The sequence below is a fragment of the Callithrix jacchus genome, chromosome 4, assembly GCF_049354715.1.
Source record: "Callithrix jacchus isolate 240 chromosome 4, calJac240_pri, whole genome shotgun sequence".
Taxonomy (NCBI): Eukaryota; Metazoa; Chordata; class Mammalia; order Primates; family Cebidae; genus Callithrix; species Callithrix jacchus.
In genome coordinates, this window is record NC_133505.1 from 50,221,507 (window position 1) to 50,241,302 (window position 19,796).

The following is a 19,796-nucleotide window of genomic DNA, read 5'->3' on the forward strand; positions in this document are numbered from 1 at the left end:
CAGAGCTGGTGGGGACTCCTTGCTCCAGGCAGAGCTGTACTGAGGCACCAAATCACTTTTTGAGACACCAAATTGCTGTCCCCACTCTAACACCAACTCCCAGCAAGAAACTAGGAAAACAGGGCCCCCCAGCTCGAAAATCTGCCTCATTTCATGTCTCACCTGTGACATGGGTCCCTTGAGTCAGCTAGACTGGCCCACTTCAGACATGATCAGGGGAACCGAAACCAGAGAGGGGCAGCGGTACACTAAAGCGCAGACACCAACTGTGGCCAGGGGAGGGGGATTAGAACTTGAGGACCCCCAACCATGCTAAATCCCACAGCCAAGGCCTCCCTTTCCCACGTCCTCATTGCCCCCAGGAATTATAAGAACTGACAGACTCATGGATATCTGTACATGAACTGAAAATTAGTAGAGCACATTCCTGTATATCAGAGCTGAACTTCTCAACAACCCCAGAAGACAGACAAAATGATGAATTCCATTATACAGCTGAGGAGAATGAGGCTCAGGAAATGGAATTAACTTGCAAGGGGCCCTGCAGCTGGGATGAAGCCTTAGTGCCATCTATTAGCCTCAGAAGGATCTCCCAGCATCCATAGACTAGGCACAGCTCCATCTCATAGCAATGCCCAGAAGGAAACAGACACCCTCCAATGCTGGGAGCCAGTGGGAGGGGGCCAGAAAAAGAGTCCTAATGAAGGAAGCAGCAGCACACACAACACTTGTCTGAGGACAAGAGAAGAAGGAGGAAGAGGTGTCCTGGAAGGAAGAGGAAGAGGACTCCAGAGCACTGGCCATGGAATCAGGAGCAAGGAGTCTGGCCCTAGCTCTGTCAAAGATAACTGCATGACCTGGGAAAATCCCTTCCTAAGTTTCATTCTAGGTCTTAGTTTCTTTATCTGGAAAATGAGGCTTTAAACACCAAGCCTTTGAGATACTTTGGAGCATATCATGACCACGTATTGGATATGGACAACAAAATTAGCATATCAAAGGCTCTGACAAGTTCTGCAGCAAAGAAACCCATGGGGTTTTGGGGTTTTGTGTAGTTGTATATATTTATGGAGTACAAGGTGATGTTATGATTTATGAACACCCTGTGGAATAATTAAATCAGATTGATTAACATATCCATCACCTCAAATACTTGTCATTCTGGGTGATGAGAACATTTGATTTTTTGTTTTTGTTTGTTTGTTTTGGAGACAGGGTCTCGCTCTGTCACCCAGGCTAGAGTGCCGTGGCATGATCACAGCTCACTTGAGCCTCAACCTCCCGGGCTCAATTGATCCTCCGACCCCAACCTCTCACATAGCTGTGACTACAGGCATGCATCATCATATCTGGCTAATTTTTTTTTTTTTTTTTTTTTTTTTTTGTAGAAAGGGGATTTCACCATGTTGCCGAAGCTGGTCTCAAAGTCCTGGGCTCAAGCAAGTCTCCCGCCTCAGTCTTCCAAAGTGTTGGTATTACAAGCATGAGCCACCACACCCAGCCAAGAACATTTAAAATTAACTCTTAAATGATTTTGAAATATACAATACATTATTATTTACTATCTTCACCATGCTGTGCCATATATCTAAAGGAAAAGTACTCCCCCTGTTTAACTGAGGTTTTGAACCCTTGGACTATCATCTCCCCATTCCCCCAACCCGTTTTTCTTTTTTTCTTTGACTCACAGTCTCCTGTGCCTGCTTGACCTCTAAACTTTTCCACAGAAAACTTCTTGGGAAACCCTGGGGGGGATTTGGAGCCACCCACTCAAATGCCTGCAGGGGTCAACAGGAAGCATGAGCTCCTGAAGCAGCCCCAAACACCATGCACCAGGACCTGCGGTTAGCTGCAAGCCCTAAAACATTCCTGACAGCTCTGGGAGTTCAAGTGGTCACACAGGGGTCTCCAATCCCCAGGCCACAGACCCACACCAGTCCATGGTCTGTTAGGAAGCGGGCCGCACAGCAGGAGGTGGGTGGCAGTCAGGCAGGCAGGTGAGGTGAGCGAAGCTTCATCCGTATTTGCAGCCACTCCCCATCTCTCACATTACCTCCTGAGCTCCACTGCCCATCAGATCAGTGGGGGCACTGGATTCTCATGGGAGTGCAAGCCCTACTGTGCACTGCGCATGCGAGGGATCTAGGTTGTGCACTCCTTATGAAAACCTAATGCCTGATGAGCTGTCACTGTCTCCCATCACCCCCAGATGGGACCATCCAGTGGCAGGAAAACAAGCTCAGGGCTCCCCCTGATTGTACATTACGGTGAGTTGTATAATTATTTCATCATATATTATAATGTAATAACAATAGAAATAAAGTGCACAATAAATGTAATGCTCTTGAATCATCCTGAAACCCTCCCCTACTGTCCGTCCGTGGAAAAACTGTCTTCCACGGAACTGGTGCCTCATGCCAAAAAGGTTGGGGGCCACTAGCCTAGCACTTCTGTTTCACTGAAGGACTCCTTCAGGACCCACCCAACATCCTCAACAGCCCTATGGAAAGGAGCATGGAAGGGGTCAGTATCCAGTGTCACACAACTGAGGAGACTGAGACCTAGGAGGCCAGACACCTGGCCCAGGGTCACACTGTGGTTATTGCTATGCAGGAGAGGTCATGAAGCACGTCCCATTTATTGGGCTCTTACTGTGTATAAATACTTCCCAGTCATTACCTCACACAGCTCTCATGACAACCCTTTAAGGAAGGCTCAGAGGAAGAAACCAATGGTCAGAGAGATTCGGTCACTGTTTGAGGACCTACAACTAGAAAGCAGTACTGCCCAGATTTGAACTCTGGCATCCTGAATCCAGAACTCATGCCCTCAGCCCAGCTGTGCCACTCGCTAGCTAGGTAACGATGGTTGAGAGATTTACCCTCTCTGGGCCTCAGTTTCCTCATCTGTAAAATGAGATAATAAAAATATCTGCATTCGGTTATTGTATAGATTAAGTCTGCAAATACATAAAAGTGCTCAGCACAGTGCTGGCACACAGGAGTGCCGATATATGTGACCACATTCTGCTGTGGGAGATCACGCCTGAGCCTCTGGGCTCTGTGCTCAGTGGGCTGGGGCCCACCCACAGCCTCCTGGAAACTGGCCCCTGCCAATCAGTCCTAGATTACTGCCTCTCCACCTGCCACCACAGCCCTCTAAGCTGGGACTCCTGGGGTACTCAAGGAAGAGTGGAGCTTTAGAGGTTGGGGGTTCCCAGATATAGGCCAGATCTGGATCTCAATCTCAAAGGCCCCTACTGGGCTGCCTACACTCAAAGCCGGGGTATCCCCAGCCTGCCATGGGTCACAGGCTTCTCCTCCCACCACCCTGGGTCACAGGGTGGAGAGGCCAGGGGCTCTCCAGACAGGCAGCTGATGTCCTCATGACCTTCCCCAGTCCTCCCAGCCTTAAAGACGACAATCATAAGTCACCCAGAGCTCTCCACACTTCCTGCAGCCAGTCATCCACATGAGGTTACAAGATGGGCATCAGCACCCAGAAGGCACAGTATGCCTCCTTTACAGATGGAGAAACTGAGGCCTTGACTAAGCCAAGCACTTGCCAGGACAGGGATCTAAATACTGGGAAGTCTTCCAGCTTCTGGACCAGGGCTCAAGCTGAGAGCCAGGTCACAGGCCAGGCCCACCTGGGTCTTACCTAAAGTGACTGCAGATCCTGCAAGCTGGGGAAGGGGGCATCAGTAAGGCTGAGTCCTTCTCTACCCCACTCCACCCTAGCCAGGGAGACAGGCACAGTCCTCACCCAGTACCCTCAGACAACCTCCACCCAACCTCCTGCTCTGGCGAGCATTGGCAGCTCCTAGCAGACCTGGCCCTTCAGCCTTCCACTGACGGTAGCCTCCCACCTTTCCAGGTAGCTCTCCAGCCCCTAGCCCCCAAGACCCAGGCCAACAATTCACCCCAGGCATCACCTCCTCTCATTGTCCCCACCAGACACAGGGTCACCACCCAGGAAGCCCTCTCTGACCACTCTGCTCCCTCCTCTGCTGGCCCACAGCCTTGGCAGCCACCTTGCTAAGAACTGGGCCCTGATTTCCCAGTCAGACCATAAGGTTTGCTGAGGACAGGCACTCTTAGCCCAGCACTGCGACCAGGTCTTATGATCAGCAGGTGATCTATAAGCATTGCACAGGAGGGAGAGAATCTCCAACGCAGTGGCGCCAAAGTTCTGGACCACAACTCACAGAAAAATATACTTTATTTCATACTAGGCACACATACACACAAACACACACACGCGAAACGTGTTCTGCACAACGCTTACTGATACTGAGCACTTGGATATTTTCTAGACTCTTCTTTTCCATTTAAAAAAATGTATATTCATGGTCGGCCTTGGTGGCTCAAGCCTATAATCCCAGCACTTTGGGAGGCCGAGGCGGGTAAATCACGAGGTCAAGAGATCGAGACCATCCTGGCCAACATAGTGAAACCCTGTCTCTACTAAAAAAATTAGCTGGCTGTGGTGGCCCACACCCATAGTCCCAGCTACTTGGGAGGCTGAGGCAGGAGAATTGCTTGAACCCGGGAGACAGAAGTTGCAGTGAGCTGAGATCATGCCACTGCACTCCAGCCTGGCACCTGCTGAAAGAGCGAGACTCTGTCTCAAAAAATAAATAAACAAATAAATAAATAAAAATTATATATATTATTCATGGAGACCCACTAAACTGACTTCATGGCTGAATTAGGGTCCAATTAGTGGCCCTGATCCACAATTCAAAAAACCTCCCTCCAGAGTTATCTGTGCAGCCCAACTCCCTGCCTGGCATGTGGCCCTCTCTACAACAGGTGCCTGATAATGCCGTCCATCTGTCAGACACTTACTCCAGGCCAGGCCTGTGTAAGCATTTTACTATGATGTCTCATTTCATCCTTACCATCACCCTAGGAGGTAGGAACTGCTATCAACCCCATTTTAAATGGGACAAAACTGAGGCCTGAGGCTATATAATAACTGGCTGAGGCAGCTGAAAACCAGGCCTGAGTGAATCTGAAGCCACATTCAGAACCACTGCACCCTCATGCCCACAGGCGAGTGGTTCAACCGCCCTCCCAAGACTGCACACTGGCAGGAGGCTCACTCTCCCAGCAAGTCTCTTCCAATTCCAACTACTAATAAGCCATTGCCTTATTATTATTATTATTATTATTATTATTATTATTATTTTTGAGGCAGAGTCTCCCTCCGTCACCCAGGATGGAGTACAGTAGCACAATCTGGGCTCACTGCAACCTCCGCTTCCTGGGTTCAAGCGATTCTCCTACCTCAGCCTCCCAAGTAGCTGTGCTTACAGGTATGCACCACCATGCCTGGCTAATTTTTTGTGTTTTAGTAGAGATGGGGTTTCATCACGTTGGCCAGGCTGGTCTCCAACTCCTGACCTCAGGTGATCCACCTGCCTCGACTTCCCAAAGTGCTGAGACTACAGGCGTGAGCCCCAACACCCGGCTCTGTTCCCTATATGAATTTAATTCTTTATATCTTTGGGTTACTTTGATCACTTAATTGGAAATGGTACAGAGAAAAGAGAGGGCTCCCTGGCCAGAGCTCACAGGCTGCAAGACCAGTCTTCACACCCCTCCCAGCAGACTCTCCACCCTCCTCCTTCTCCACACTTCTATGGGAACCCAGAAAAGGGGCAGAGGTGTGGCTGAGGTGCCTACCTGTGGGCTGAGTGGACCATTCTGCTATTCTCCCTCATTGATATTGCTGCCCTGAAGCAAGTCACTCTAGCCCCTGTGCCTCCATGTCCCCACCTGTAAAGTGGGGAAAATCACAGCATCCCCTTCATGGGGTGACTGTGAGGGTGAAGGCGCTGGCACAGGTGAAGCACTGGACACAGTACCTGACGTGGAGTAAGGCCAGGCAAACATGAGCTCTTACTATCATTCTCAGTTCCAGCTCAAACCTCCACCATCAAACGTGATTGTCAGGAGCCCTGGGCAGTTTTCTGCCATCTGCACACAAACATGCTATGTCCTGGTGACATGTTAACCTGGGCAGGCACTTACTTGGTGGGTGGCAGGCTCTGCTCTGAGCACTTCACATGAGTAAAGTCTTTTATTCTTCAGAACTCACAAGGTGGGCACTATAACTGTTATCTCCATTTTACAGATGAGGAAGCAGAGGAGGGTAAGTAACTTGCCAGGATCATGGAACCGCAAAATGGCAGGGCTAGGATTCCACCATGTGGATATAGAGCGTATGCTCCCAGCCCCCAATGCAAATGGGTATTCACTGTGGCCTGGCCGGTGACGTGCTAAGCACATCCTGCCCATGACCTTCTCGCTAGAACCTCGAAACAAACTCGGAGAGATGAGGAAACCGAGGCACAACTCTGGCTCTCCATCCCGCTTGCCCAAGATGGACCACGTGCTTCTCCATTCTTTCCCCCACCCAAGCCCTGGCCATGCTCAGAGACCCCCACCCCTCCCCAAAGACATCCCGATGCCAGTGCAGCCTGAGAGGCTTCATCCCTACCCACCCACCTCCCCAAAGATACCACACACATGCACAGACACTCACACACAGGCACACACGCTCACACACAGACACACGTGCTCTCAGGCCTGTGAGAGGGCAGCTCCCTGGAAGGAGACCCCTGGAATGCTCAGCTCCTCCAGGGGCCAGAGCCCAGGGCTCAATAGGTGCTCTATAAACATTGCAAAGCCAGGAGAGAATCTCTAATACAGTGGCCCCGACCCCAGGGCCAGACCCAATTTCCTCATTTCCCCGGCGGGTGCTGTTTCTCACCCAGCCCCCTGCACCTCAGTCCGAGAGGAAGTTGCACAATCCCCTGGGAGCTGCAAATGTGGCTGAGGATTACTCACAGCACAGAAGGAACTGCGCCCTGATGGCCTCTCACACACCGCAGGCTACCCAACACAGATGGCTCCCATCTCGTCCACCGGGCTCCAGGTGCCCACGGCGCTCCTGTATCCTCTGACAGGAGGCCTCTCACAGCCACCCCTCACCCTCCAGCCTGGCCTCAGAGAGCCCTAGGCACCAACATGGAGAGACACAGAGAAGCAAGAATTTCGCCAGAGTCCCATTCCTACCAGGTCCAGGGTGAGCCTAACTCTAACCCCAGCCCCACAAGCCCTTCCTAGAGACGTGTTCTTATAGCCGGAAGTCCCTCAGCTCACCACCTTCCTGACTGGCCATATACCTGCAGCCCTGGCCTTGGGCCTTCTCAGGGCCTCCAGACACCCAGGTCGAGGCCATGGTACAGCCCACCTTGAAATGGAGCCTGAGACCAAGCAGAGCCCTGGGCAGCTCCCGGAGCATCCACGCCTCCACACACTTCTCACTTGTGAAGAAACTGTTCTTGCTACACATGTGAGTTTGGTGGTTTCTCACCCCCCCATCCCCACCCCCCCGCCCAAGCACTTTTCTAACAGCCTGCCAAAGAGACGGCAGAGATTTCACTTAGTACTCCTTTCTGGTGGCCAAACAATTCCTATCTTTGATAAGTAAATACCCCTTGTCAAAAAAGGTTAAGCTATTATCGGTCATCTGTGTCATCTCAGGGTGGGTGAGTTTACTGGGCCCTTTTGGGAGCGCAGGTTTCAGGAAGGAAGAAAGCAGCAAAGGCGAGATGAGGCAGGCCGTGGCTCCCTGAGAAGGCAGGAGATACCAACAATGTGAGGGAGGCCCAGAGCAGGGAGGCTGGAGAGGCCCAGGGAAGACTGACCCAGACTCTGGCCCAACCCCAGACCCTCCCTGGGCTGGCAAACTCTGAAAGGGCATAAAGGATGAGTAGGAGCCAGGCCTGGGTGTGCAGAGCCCCCAAGGATGACTTCTGGCTCCCACCCCTTGCTGTCCCAGACTTGTAATGGGGCCTCAGATAAGGAACATGATAAATACCTCTTATCACCCCCACAACCTTGGACTCCCATCCAGCTAAGGACAAAGTCGGAAATGTTTTTGTCCTGGGCCCCAGGGCTCCCAGAGAACCCCTCATTTCTGCAGCCCTCATCAAAAGAATGGGGCCCACAGGGACTGTGGGGGAAGGGCCCCACAGCCCCTGGAGCAGCATGAACCAGCACTCTGGCTCCCAGTTGTCTCTAGCTCAGTGTTCAGGGAACACCGTCAAGGAAGAAGGGCCAGTGCTAGAAAGGCCTAGCTCTACTGGAACATAACAGCCACAAGGCTCCTTTGCAGGGACGCCTCCCAAAATGCCTGTACATTCACCATCTCCCCCATCCAGACGACAGCCCCATGAGAGGGAGGGACAGCAACCCTTGCTACCCATTTTTCAGATTCCAAGGAGACTGAGGCTCAAATCACTTAAGTGACTTCCTTGAGGCCATGCAGCAAGTTTATGGCAAATCTGTTTCCTAGCTCTTTTCCTAGATCAGAGTTTCTCAATCTCAACACCAGACACTCAGGGCCAGGTAGTTAGTTATAGGGGCTGTCCTGCGCATTTCAAGATGTTTAGAGGTATCCCTGGCCAACATCATCAAACGTTGGCAAATGTCCCCTGGGGGGACAAAACACCCCTAGTGGAGAACTACTGTCCTAGAAGCACCTAAAAAATAAAAGGGCACCTGCAAACTCCAAATAGAAGGGCATGCTTGCTGAGGGCTCTAGCCTGGGAGTCTCCCCATCTCCCCTGCCAGATGTGCTAGGCAGGACGGCCTGAAGGGTGGTAGGTACTCTGTGAGTTCAGAACCCTCTGGGAAGAGGCTTCTCAGTCCCAGCAGGCACACCCACTTAGGGGGTCTCCTCCCAAGACCAAGATCACCTTCCAACTCCCAATATACACACCAGGCCCCTTCCTGGCATTCTATATTACCCTGGTCTTTCAAATGTGTTGATCACATATTCCTATTAGCAAAAACTTTTGAGCACCCTTGGCATATGCTTGTTTCCTCATAAATTGCTTATATATACCCCGATGCATGAATACATTATGTTCAGCAAGCATACCCAAAAATGGATCTATTTTAAAAATGAGACTGAAAATGCAATACACCATGATGAGACGTGTTACATACTCACTCACCAGCGTGGCAGAAATTAAACCGTCTAACAAGACCAAGTGTTGATAAGGCTAGAGCACCAGGAACTCTGGGCCACTAGCAAGGAGTAAAGTAGTACACCATTTAACAAAATATTTCCTAAAGCTGAAATATACATTAAAGGCCAGGCACGATGGCTCACGCCTATCACCTGGGCTAGAGTGCAATAGCACAATCTCGGCTCACTGCAATATATATTATTATATTATATGTAATATAATATACAATATATTGTGTAGAATATATTAATGAAATATTGTCTGTTATACACAATATATTGTATATAATACATACAATTATGTAATGTGTGTGTGTGTGTGTGTGTGTGTGTGTGTGTGTGTGTGTATATATGCAATGACTTGATCTCGGCTCACTGCAACCTCCACACTTCCTGGGTTCAAGTGATTCTCCTGCCTTAGCCTCCCCAGTAGCTGGGATTACAGGTGCCCACCACCATCCCCGGCTAATTTTTTTGTATTTTTAGTAGAGATGTGGTTTCACTATGTTGACCAGGCTGGTCTCGAAATCCTGATCTGGTGATCTGCCCTCCTCGGTCTCACAAAGTGCTGGGATTACAGGCATGAACCACTGTACCTGGCACATTCAAGGATATTTTACAGCCTTGTTCTTAATAGCCACAAAAGGAAAGCAACCAAAATATCCATGAGTAGCAGGAGGGCTACTATACAGCGAGGAAAATGAAAATAAACACATGGGCCAGGTACGGTGGCTCAGGCCTGTAATCCCAGCACTTTGGGAGGCCAAGATGGTCATATTACCTGAAATCAGGAGCTCGAGACCAGGCTGGCCAACATGGTGAAACCTGGTCTCGACTAACAATACAAAAACTAGCTGGGCGTGGTGGCAGGCACCTGTAATCCCAGCTACAGGGGAGGCTGAGGCAGGAGAATCGCTTGAACCCGGGAGGTGGAGCTTGCAGTGAGCTAAGATCATGCCATTGCACTCCAGCCTGGGCAACAGACAGAGTGAGACTCTGTCTAAAGAACAAAAGAAAAAGAAAGTTAACAGACTACAGCTATAGACAACATGTACGACTCACAGATACACTGCTGAGGGAAAAGCATGGTATAAAAGAACATGTCCAGTGCCATTCCATCTGTATTAAATTCCAAGTCAGGCAGAACTAAACTTGACAGCTAAGGGATGCAGACATAGGCGGTTACATGATAAGGGAAGCGAGGAGCTGATTATCGTACAGTTCAGGATAGTGGTTACCTCTGAGGACGGAGAGCACACCGGTTGATTTTGGCCTACAAGTTATACTCTGTTTATTTACCTGGTGATGGTTGCCTAGGGGCTCACTTTTATAATTATTAACTACATTGTATGTGTATGTTTATCCTCTTTTAAGCAACTATGTTATATTTCACAATTTTAAAAGAAAAGGATGAGATATAAGTAAATAGATAAAAGAATTCTAGTATTTTCTTCCCATACCTAGTTTTGCAAAACACTATAATTAGGTCCAAAGAAGTGGATGACAACCTATAGTTAGGCAGAGGTCTGGAGCACTGATAATGCCTGGGACTGTCTAGGGAGGGTCCCTTCCCCCAGCTGGCCCAGGCTGCTGGCTGCCCCTCAACCCACAGGAGCCGGCTACCCTAGCCTCTTTCACCTGCCACTCCGCCCAGAATGTCCCAGCCACCACACACCCTACCTGGCCATGGGTAGGGGGTTGCATCAGGCTAGGCACCTTCGCAGCCACCTCACCCTACCATGAACCATCCCTTGGGGCCCCTGACTGCAGGACTAGGAGGTTCACTGGGAAAAAGGTCCTGGGGGGCGGGCCCCGGTCATTCTCCGAACACATCAAAAGAAGGAAGGTGGCAGAGAAGGAAATAAAGAGGAAGGAAAGAAGGGAACAAAGAGCAGGAGAGAGAGAGATACACCAAGGCCACAGATGCTGTGGAACTAGATGGAGGCTTGGAGGGTGACGGAGGGCGGAGGGGAGGAAAATTGTGGCCGGGTGTGATGGCTCAAGCCTGTAATCTTAGCACTTTGGGAGGCCAAGACAGGTGGATCACTTGAGCTCAGGAGTTTGAGACCAGCCTGGGCAACATGATAAGAAAATTTTTAAATATTAGCCAGGTGTGGGGGCACGTGCCTATAGTCCCAGCTACTTGGGAGGCTAAGGTAAGAGGTTCGCTTGAGCCCAGAAGGTTGAGGCTACAGTGAGCCAAGATTGTGCCACTGCACTCCAGCCTGGGCAACACAGCGAGAGTCTGTCTCCAAACAAACAAAAAAGAAGGTTCTGGAGGTGGGGAGGACAGAGGCACGAAGCACTTCCCTCGGGTTCCAGGCCCAAGCGTGGAGGCCCCACCACAGGCAGGTCCAAAGGGGCCCGAGTTGTCAGCTCTGATCCAACACCTCATCTCTCCATGGCCCCAGGGCTTCCAAATGGCTGGTGGGTGGCTCAGAGCCTCCTGGCAAAGACTCCAGCACCCTCTAGTCCTCCTGGAAGGAAGGACTTGTCTAGAAAGGAACCTGCAGAGGTAACCCCCAGGTGAGAGGGCTCAGGGAGCAGTAGAGCTGCCCTTTCTGGGGCCCAGATGATGCAAAGGGCTGAAGGCCTAAACCACGCTGAGTCAAAGGTCTCTGCGCCAGCAACAGGCTCAAGGAGAATGCTCTTCAGGGCAAAAGGCAGGTGTCGCCATGCTTATGTTGTTTAGTATGGCTACTCTACCCTAGCTTCTTGCATTCTGCCCCTCTCTGCCCTCTGTGGTTACTAAGATTCCCTGGCTAAGATTCATCAGCACCTTGCGGGAGAAGCTGTGATCTTGTTCCCATCTTCCATGCTTGGCCAGCCCAGCGCTGGGTACCTCTGAGGTGCTCAGTACACGCCTGTTGACACTGAACACCTTGTGCTGCTGAATCGCTGGGCCTTGGTCCCCTCCTCTCGACAACATGGGGACAGCGCCAGCTGCCCTCTAAGGCCCCCAGTTCTACAGCTCCAATTAGTCCCAAAGCAAAGCCAGTAGCGCTGTCCTGGCAGGGCAGCAGAAAGTGCACCTGGCTAGAGCTGGGAGGGGACAAGAGGCAGCAGGGGGTGGACAGTATAGTGTGTCACCTCCTGACTACTCTGTACCCCTCAGGGACTGTGGGGGGCCGCGGCAGGTGCTGTCCTTAAAGCAATTATAAACAAGGCAAAGGACAGGCTGTGACTTCCCTTGGCAAACAGGAGAAAACAAACCGGAGCCCCACCCCACAGACCCACTGGTAGAACTCGGGGAGGGGGTGGGGGAGGTGCTGACAGACTCTTTGTGGGGAGGAACAGACTGAGCCCCACACTAGGAGGCTGGGCCTAGATCACCGTGAGGGGAGGGAGGCAGGCAGAGGCGGAGGGCTCAGCACCTTGAGGAGCTGTGGGCAGGACCCCTAGTGAAGCGCCTACAGGGTAAATATGGTAGACAGAGCATTTTTTTGTGTCAGCATTTCTGGGTACATGATGGGGACTCAATTCCATTCTCTCATCCATTCCACAAAGATTTATTGAGCAGCCACTATACATGAGGCTCTCTTCTAGATGCAGGGGGTACAGCATGGACCAAAACACACCAAACCGCTGTCCCTAGTCCCCTGAAGACTGACTAGCTCAGATGCCAATCTTGCCCCCTCTCCCCGCCCTACCTTGCCTTCCCCGCAGCAGAGTATGGGACCTGCCACCTCTCCTCACTTCCACCAGGCTTCACCCCAACTCCCTTCACTTTCCACAGATGCCGCCATCCCACTTCCCCCAGGGGCCAGCCCCCAGGCTCTCCCAGTGATCTGCTCTCTCGAGGCCCAGGACCTCCTAGAAGATGACAGAGACTCCACCACCCCCAGGAGGGACCTTCCCCCAGTCCTCCCTACATCTCTGGTCTGGGAGAGGAAAGAAAAAGGGAACAGCTTCTTTCTGCATGTGTCTTTATCATTTTTGTTGTTAACAAGAACTACAATTCAAGCTGGAGTGAAATACTTGCCCTCCATAGGGTGGGAAAGTAAAATAATGGGAAGTATTTGAAGAGCCTCCCTTCAACAAAGTGAGGGTCCTCTTTGAGCACCTCCCCAATTATTGCAACAATGCTACTTTAGCGCCACGCACCTTCGCAGCAGCTTTAGACCCTGATCCCCTCAGCTAGTGCCGTCCTTGTTTGTCCGCCTCATCCGGACTTCAACCAATGCAGTGTTAAGTGCTTGTCCTACAGAGTGGGACCAAGAGCCACAAGGCCAAACAGTGGATAGTTTCACGGCAGGTGGGGACAGGTGGAGAAAGGGGGAAGGACTGACTGTAGAGGGGACACCAAATTGTCTCAGAAGTGGTCCCTGCCCTTGGGGACCTGCCTTCAAAAGGGGACAGGCCTACCAGGCCCAAAGTCAGAGGCACAGAACCCCGGAGATGGGCGGCTCTCACCTGGGTAGCTGCAAAGGGGCAGGCCCTAACAGCGGTGGTTTTCCAAGTGTGCTCTGGGGACCAGCAGCATTAGCATCACCAGAGGTGATGAACTGTCAGAAATTCAAATTCTAGACTGCATGGAATTTGCAGAAACACCGGCAGGGACCCAGCATCTGTGTTTAAACAATTCCTCCAGGGAGTTCTCATGCATGCCCAAATTTGAGAACCACTGCCCGAGAAAAAGGACATTGGAATCATCCCAGAAAATAAATAAATAAATAAACAAACAAACAATGCTGCCTAGGCCCCTCCCCAAGAGATTCAGATGCAGTGGTGCTGTCTAAGAACTCTGCAGGTGATCATAATATCCTGCCAGGCTGCAATAAGGTGGAACAGCCCCCTAGTCTCTCGGAAAGGTGTGCCCTGATGGAGAGAAAGATTTGCTTACATGGAAGGAGCAAGGAAGGGCTAAGAGGAGGGAATATGAGCCATGGGTTTCTGGATGGATTGTCTGCTGGAATTCCTGGATTACTCCCTAGGGCACCACATCTTACTTTGGGACCACCACTGTATGCATAAGAGACGACCAGGTGGCCTGCATGGCCAGCAAGCAGGTGCTAGAACTCACGGGGCCAGGTGGCTATCCCCATAAGAAAGCTGGACAAAGGACGGGTGGCCAGACCTCATTTCTCCTCCTTAAGCCCACACTTAAGAGCCAGGAAAGAAAGCCAGTGACGACCCTGCCCGTTGCCTCTGCTCCTCTTGGCTGCCCTCTGCTCTCACCCACTAGTTTGCCACTCCACAGCAAAGCATTTCCTGTGGGCATGATAAGAACCAGATCCTACCCTATCACTGCGATTTTATCTCTGCCCTCATTGACATCACAGCCAAGGGGATCTGTATCTCTGGTACAGAATGGAGGAGGCACAGACAGTAGGAGGGCAGGGGACAGCCACAGCTAGGAGTGCGCGGTCAGTGGCCAGGCCAGTTGATACCCAGGGAAACCCAAAGGGCAGGGCAGGGGTGGTACCGACGCTGCAGGCATTGCCAAGCCCCCTGCACCCTCTTGTTCAATGAGGAGAGAAGGTTGGTGTGGCGGGACAGAGAGTGGTGTGAAGCCCCACGTAAAGCATCACATCAGAGGATGTTAGACACATATGGAGGCCTGTTTGCAACCCATAGGTCTCTATTCCTTCCCTAGAGCTCTGCATGCCTCTATTTCCTCACTTAAGAATGAGAAATAACTCACTGAGCCATAAGAGTTCATTAGGCGCTATTCTAAGTACCACATGTTCATCAGCACCAGCATACTCAGTCCTCACTACAGCACTAGTAAGTGGGTGCTGCTGTAAGACTCCCCACTTTTTAGGTGTGGAAACTGAGGCACACTGGGGTTAAGAAGGTTGCCGAGGCTCAAGCAGTGGTAAGTGGCAGAACTGGGACTCCAAGCCACATAGCCTGGCCCCAGAGCCCATGCTCTCAACAACCCCCTGACCAGGTGACACTGGCCTAGTGCTCACTATATGGTGGCAATGGCTGTCCCAAGAAAAACTGCCTGGTTGCTCCACTGGGACCCGTCTTTAGCTAAAGCTCAATCCTGCAGACTGCAGCATCTCCCAAACACCCCCAACAACCCACCCCCCTCACCCCTTCCTTTCTGAAGTCTTGTCCTCCCCAGTGTCTTTGGCAAAGATTTGTAAAAGGTTCGCTTTGGAGAGAATCCCACAGATGATCCAGATTCACAGATAGGGAAACTGAGGCTGAACAGAGCAGAGACAGGCCCAGTCACGCAACCAGTCAGAGGCAGAGTGAGGTCTCTCAGCTCCTGGTCCAGGGCTCTTATGACTTCCACTGCCGTCCCATTCTCACCCAGTGGTCCCCACAGCCTCTTCTGCACATCTGATTAAACAAGTGCCTGCTGAGGGCTGCGTGACACAGAGTCGTCAGTAAGGAAGCCTCCTCCCTTCCTGGGCGTCTGGGGCTTCCAAAAAAGCCCACGAGGTCTCCCACCCTGGCCAGTCAGGGCAGGTTCCAGCTGGGGGTCCTTTGGTCACTCATGCTGGCAGCTCAGAAGAAAGGCCAGGAAACAGGTATGGTGCTAGAACAGAGGCCTCAGCAAGTTCATACCCTGCTTTTTTTTTTTTTTTTTTTCATACAAATTCTTTTTTCAATTGAATCCAGGTTTCACTATGTTACTCTGGCTGGTCTCGAACTCCTGGACTCCAGTGATCTTCCCACCTAGGCCTCCCAAAGACCCACCCTTCTTAGAGCAGGAAACTCTGGATAGAGAAAAGAAGATCTCCAGACCACCACACCCCCATCTTTCAAGAGAGAACTCCTAGGAAACCCTTTGAAGAAGTGGTTTTCTTTAGGGACTGAGAACACAGACTTTGGAGTCAACTGGACCTGGGTTAAAATCCCAATCCTGTCACTTCTAGGCTGTGTGATTTTAAGTAACTTGCTTAACTTCTCTGAGCAAGTGTAATGCAAACAGTAATTCCCACCTCACTCCAAAGAGTAAACACACAATAAATGTTGGCAACTATTGTATAATAAATCTTATTATAATATTGTTATTATAATATAATACCATAAGAGAGGACCTGAATAGTCTATGAATATAATCCTGTTTTACTGTTACATTCTTATAGACACACATTCACAATTCATCTATACCCATATTCCTAGACACTTAACCACACACACAAATTCACAACCATTACTCAAACCTCACACCAACCCAGAAAGCAACCTCATGTACTCACCACATAGCGGGCACTGCCGCCCCCTTAGTCCTCACAGCAGCCTGTGAGGTGAGTGTGTTTTCATCTCCCGCCTCTCAGGTGAGGATCCACACAGCACATGCATGCATACATGTTCACAGCATCCTGGGATGCGGGCATTTCTGACAGCTCTGAGAACCGTCAACTCCCTCCTTCCGACCAGAGGAGGCCAGCCCAATTTCCATGGTCATCTCCAGGGCAGCCCCAAGCCGGGCCCCAAGTGCTGACTGCCCTCCATCCCCAGGACAAAGGCCCAACCTGGTTTTCATGACAGCTGTGGTTGGGGAAACCCCTGTTGCCGGGAGAAACCGAGTTGACTTTGAAAAGGAAGAGACAGAAGCCAGGGGGTGGCTGGGCCACTCCCTGTGGGGGCAGGTGCTAAGTAACTCTATAAACTCTGGCTGATGATGCAATTACAGCCATAAACAGAGCCCCAGGAGGGCTCAGGGCCAGAAGCTAGACCCTCAAAGGGCAGCCAGGCTTGAGGGGTAGGCGTCCCCTTCCACCTACTTCCCTGCTTTCCAGAAACAGGCCAAGTAGGCCTGTGGCAGTGCGCGTGGGACTCTGGAAGGGCTCCTGCCTGCCCTGGCCCACTCCCTGCCCACCTCTAACTGTAAGTCACCAGGCCATTAGCCCGCAAAAGCCCAGCTGGCTCTCTCTGAGTTCAGTGCTAAGGTGTCCCCTGCCCTATCCCCTGAACTCCTTCCAGGGGACCCAGAACCAAGATACCTGGGTCCCCATTTGGCTCTGCCTTTTGGAACTGAGTTGAGGCCTGCAGCTGTAACCGGCCTTGTAAACGGTAAGCAGCACTGGCTTCCCTCAGGGAGGAGCAGAGCATGGAGTCACCCAAACAGCCCTGCCCTTCATTGACACCCTCTGGCTCCCAGATCTCTGGGCCCGGCGGCCAGGAGGCAGAGGGAAAGAAGGGAGCCAGGCAAGTTGCTCATGGTCCTGGGGCTAAGGACACCGGCATGGTGAAAACATACCATCAGGTTAGCAGGCAGGGACCTCAGGGCAGCTGACCCTTCCCCTTCCTCTGCCTCTGCTGGCAGGCCAGGAATTATTGCTGGCTGTCCCTCCCCTCCCTGAGGGGAGGCCTGAGGGCTATCTCCCAGTTGGGACACCAAGTACTGCGTTCTAACCCAGCTGCATCCGCATCTGGCCACCCAGGAGGAACCCAGAGACCAGCCACCCACGTCATCCCCAGGTGCCCAGGAGTACCAGGTCTGGGCCAATGGAATCTCGGCCAGGGCGTGTGCAGGGACCTGAGGCCACACCCCAGAGGTATCACTGGGAGCCTGCACCGGTCTCGTCCCTTTCCCTGAGGGATGAAGCAACCCCTCACTCGGGATGTGGGAAAGGCAGAGGATGGGAGCTAGGCAGCAGTAATTAACCTGCACTTTGCCAGCAAGCGCTAGGCCAAAAACTGCGCTCGAGTAGAGTGCAGAAACTCCACGCTCAACGGTCCCCAGAACAGACAGGGGAGAGAACCAAGGCTGGAGCTGTGAGGGGTTCGGGGGAAGGCGCAGCGGCCAGGGGCTGGCAGAGGGCGGAGGCCTGGACTCAACAGGGTTCCCGCAGACGAGTCCCGCCCGGGCGCCCTCTCTTCCTCCCCCGGGGCTCGGGGCTGGGGCGCGCCAGGCGGCTGCGGCGCAAACCTGCTCTCGCAGCCCGGAGCAGTTCGGGGCAGCCGTGCGTGAAGCCGGAACCCCGCGCGGGGAGGGGGCGAGCGGTGGGGGCCGAGCTGGCATCTGACCGCTCCCTTCCAGGAGGCGAGTGGACGCGCAGGGCCAGAGCTGGTTGGAACAACCCGGGGGTGGGCGGCGCGGACTCGGGGGATCGGGGGAAGGGGGCGTGTTTTCCGGGATTCGGGACCGAGACGGGGGAGGAGGAAACTCGTGGGGCAGCCCAGCGGCTGGGCGCTCCGGAGGGAGGCAGACACCGGGGCGCACGGAGGGAGCGCTCCGGGGTTGGTGTTCCCCAGGGTCATGGAATAACGCACGGGGAGAAAGAGACTGCCCAGGGAGGGACTCGAAGGGACAGGGCCAGGGGCGGCTTCTTCCAGAGATGGAGCTGGAGGAAGGGAGGAGGAGGGAGGGAGAGATGGTACTTCCACCCGCCCCCCTAGCAGTCCAGCCCCCGGGGCGTGGCGCCGCTCCGGCCCTCCCACTCCCCCCGCTGGCCTGGCCAGACTCGGCCCCCGCACACCTCCCCTACCTCCGACCCCCTCTCCTGCCTCGCGGGCCTGGGCCGCGTCCGGTGGAGGGGAAGTGGGCGCGGGGCCTGGGCGTCCCTCAAACTTCTTGCAAGCTCACTCCCACGCCTCCCGCCCCTTCGACTCCCAGCTCCGGGCCGGGAAGGCCCGTGCCCGCCCGGCCCCTCCCGCCCGGTTACATAAGGTCGCGGAGCAGCCGCCCCCGGCCCGCGGCTCAAGGGAGGGGCCGAGGGGGTCCCGGCTTGGCCGGCAGCGCAGCTCGGGCCATGCGCTGGGCGCCCGGGCGCGGACGAACCGCGGGGTGGGTGGCGGCGCGCCCCGTCCCGCTCCCCTCTCCTGCGGGCATCCCCCACCCGCCCACCTGTCTCCGGGACCCACTGGATAGGGGCCAGGGAACGTGGGTCGTGGGTCCCGGACCCTCCTCGCGCCCCTCGCCCCCCGGCCCCGCTCACCTCGCTCTGAAGGTCAATCTGTCCGCGCCCGCGCCCCGCGGCTCCGGCAACTTGTCTCAAGTTCGGGTGCCTGGCCCACGAGCAGTGCCCGCAACCTGCTCCCTGGCTGCTCCGGCCCCACGCCACCAGGGATGCCCGCCCCGTCCGCCCTTCCCGCCGCCGACGGCGCCGCGGTCGCTCCCTGCGTCCCGCCCGGGCCGCCGCCTCCGCTGTCACCGAGCCCCGCGCCCGGCGCCGGGGCTCGGCTGTCACTCCGCGCCCACTTCCCTCCGCGCCCGGCAGAGGGCAGCACCCGCCCCGCCTCCCAGCCGCTCTGCCGCGGCGCCCACTGGGAAGCGTAGTCCTCCCTGCAGTCCTGCTGGGTACGCCGGGATTTGTAGTCCCGCTCAGCCGGCCAAGGCTTACAAAGAGGCTCTTGTTCCACTTCTACCCCTTTACAAGTTTTCTTTCTCCTCTCAGTAATGTCCCAAATCAGGGCTCACTACGATACATTCTGTTGCCTGTCCGACCCCCTAGAAGTAACCTACAGCCAGCTGTCCTTTGGCAGTCTAAGAAAGATACAGGGTCCCAGATGGTATACTGTTGCCATAGAAACTCCACTCGTGGCAAATTCCAGTTTCTCTCCAGGAGTGGGGTGCAGGACCTGGATCTTGCGCTTTTATCCCTGCCCCTGATCATAAGGGGCAAGGCCGGGGTGAGCCTGGTGAAGGACAAGGTAAAATATGACCGTAGAAGGCAGACTGCCCCAATTATGGGTTCTACATCCATGCCCCACTCACCAGCTGCAGCTTGCTGTCATGTTCCTGGACAGAAATTGTCTGATCTTCTTTCATGTCACCTTCCCTTGTTGGAAGTTAACAAGGTGAGGAGGCATCATTCTCTACTTTCTCCTCTTCCCCGCCC

The 19,796-nt window shown here is 53.4% G+C and overlaps 1 protein-coding gene across 7 annotated transcripts in view; it reads right to left on the minus strand.

Moving 5' to 3' along the window:
* Window positions 1-19,150, minus strand: part of TFEB (transcription factor EB) — a 52,198-nt gene extending 33,048 nt beyond the window's left edge. For 2 of the 7 annotated variants that reach the window (XM_078370687.1, XM_078370686.1), the window contains exon 1: window positions 18,894-19,150. Coding sequence is in view for 2 of the 7 variants with exons in the window: in XM_078370685.1 (XP_078226811.1) it covers window positions 16,209-16,213 (5 nt within the window). In the remaining 5 variants the exon portion in view is untranslated. Of the gene's footprint in view, window positions 1-16,208; window positions 18,005-18,893 lie in introns of those variants that run through there. The other 5 variants (XM_078370684.1, XM_035295607.3, XM_078370685.1 and 2 more) reach the window with 4 other exon arrangements.
* Between the last annotated feature and the right edge of the window lie 646 nt (window positions 19,151-19,796).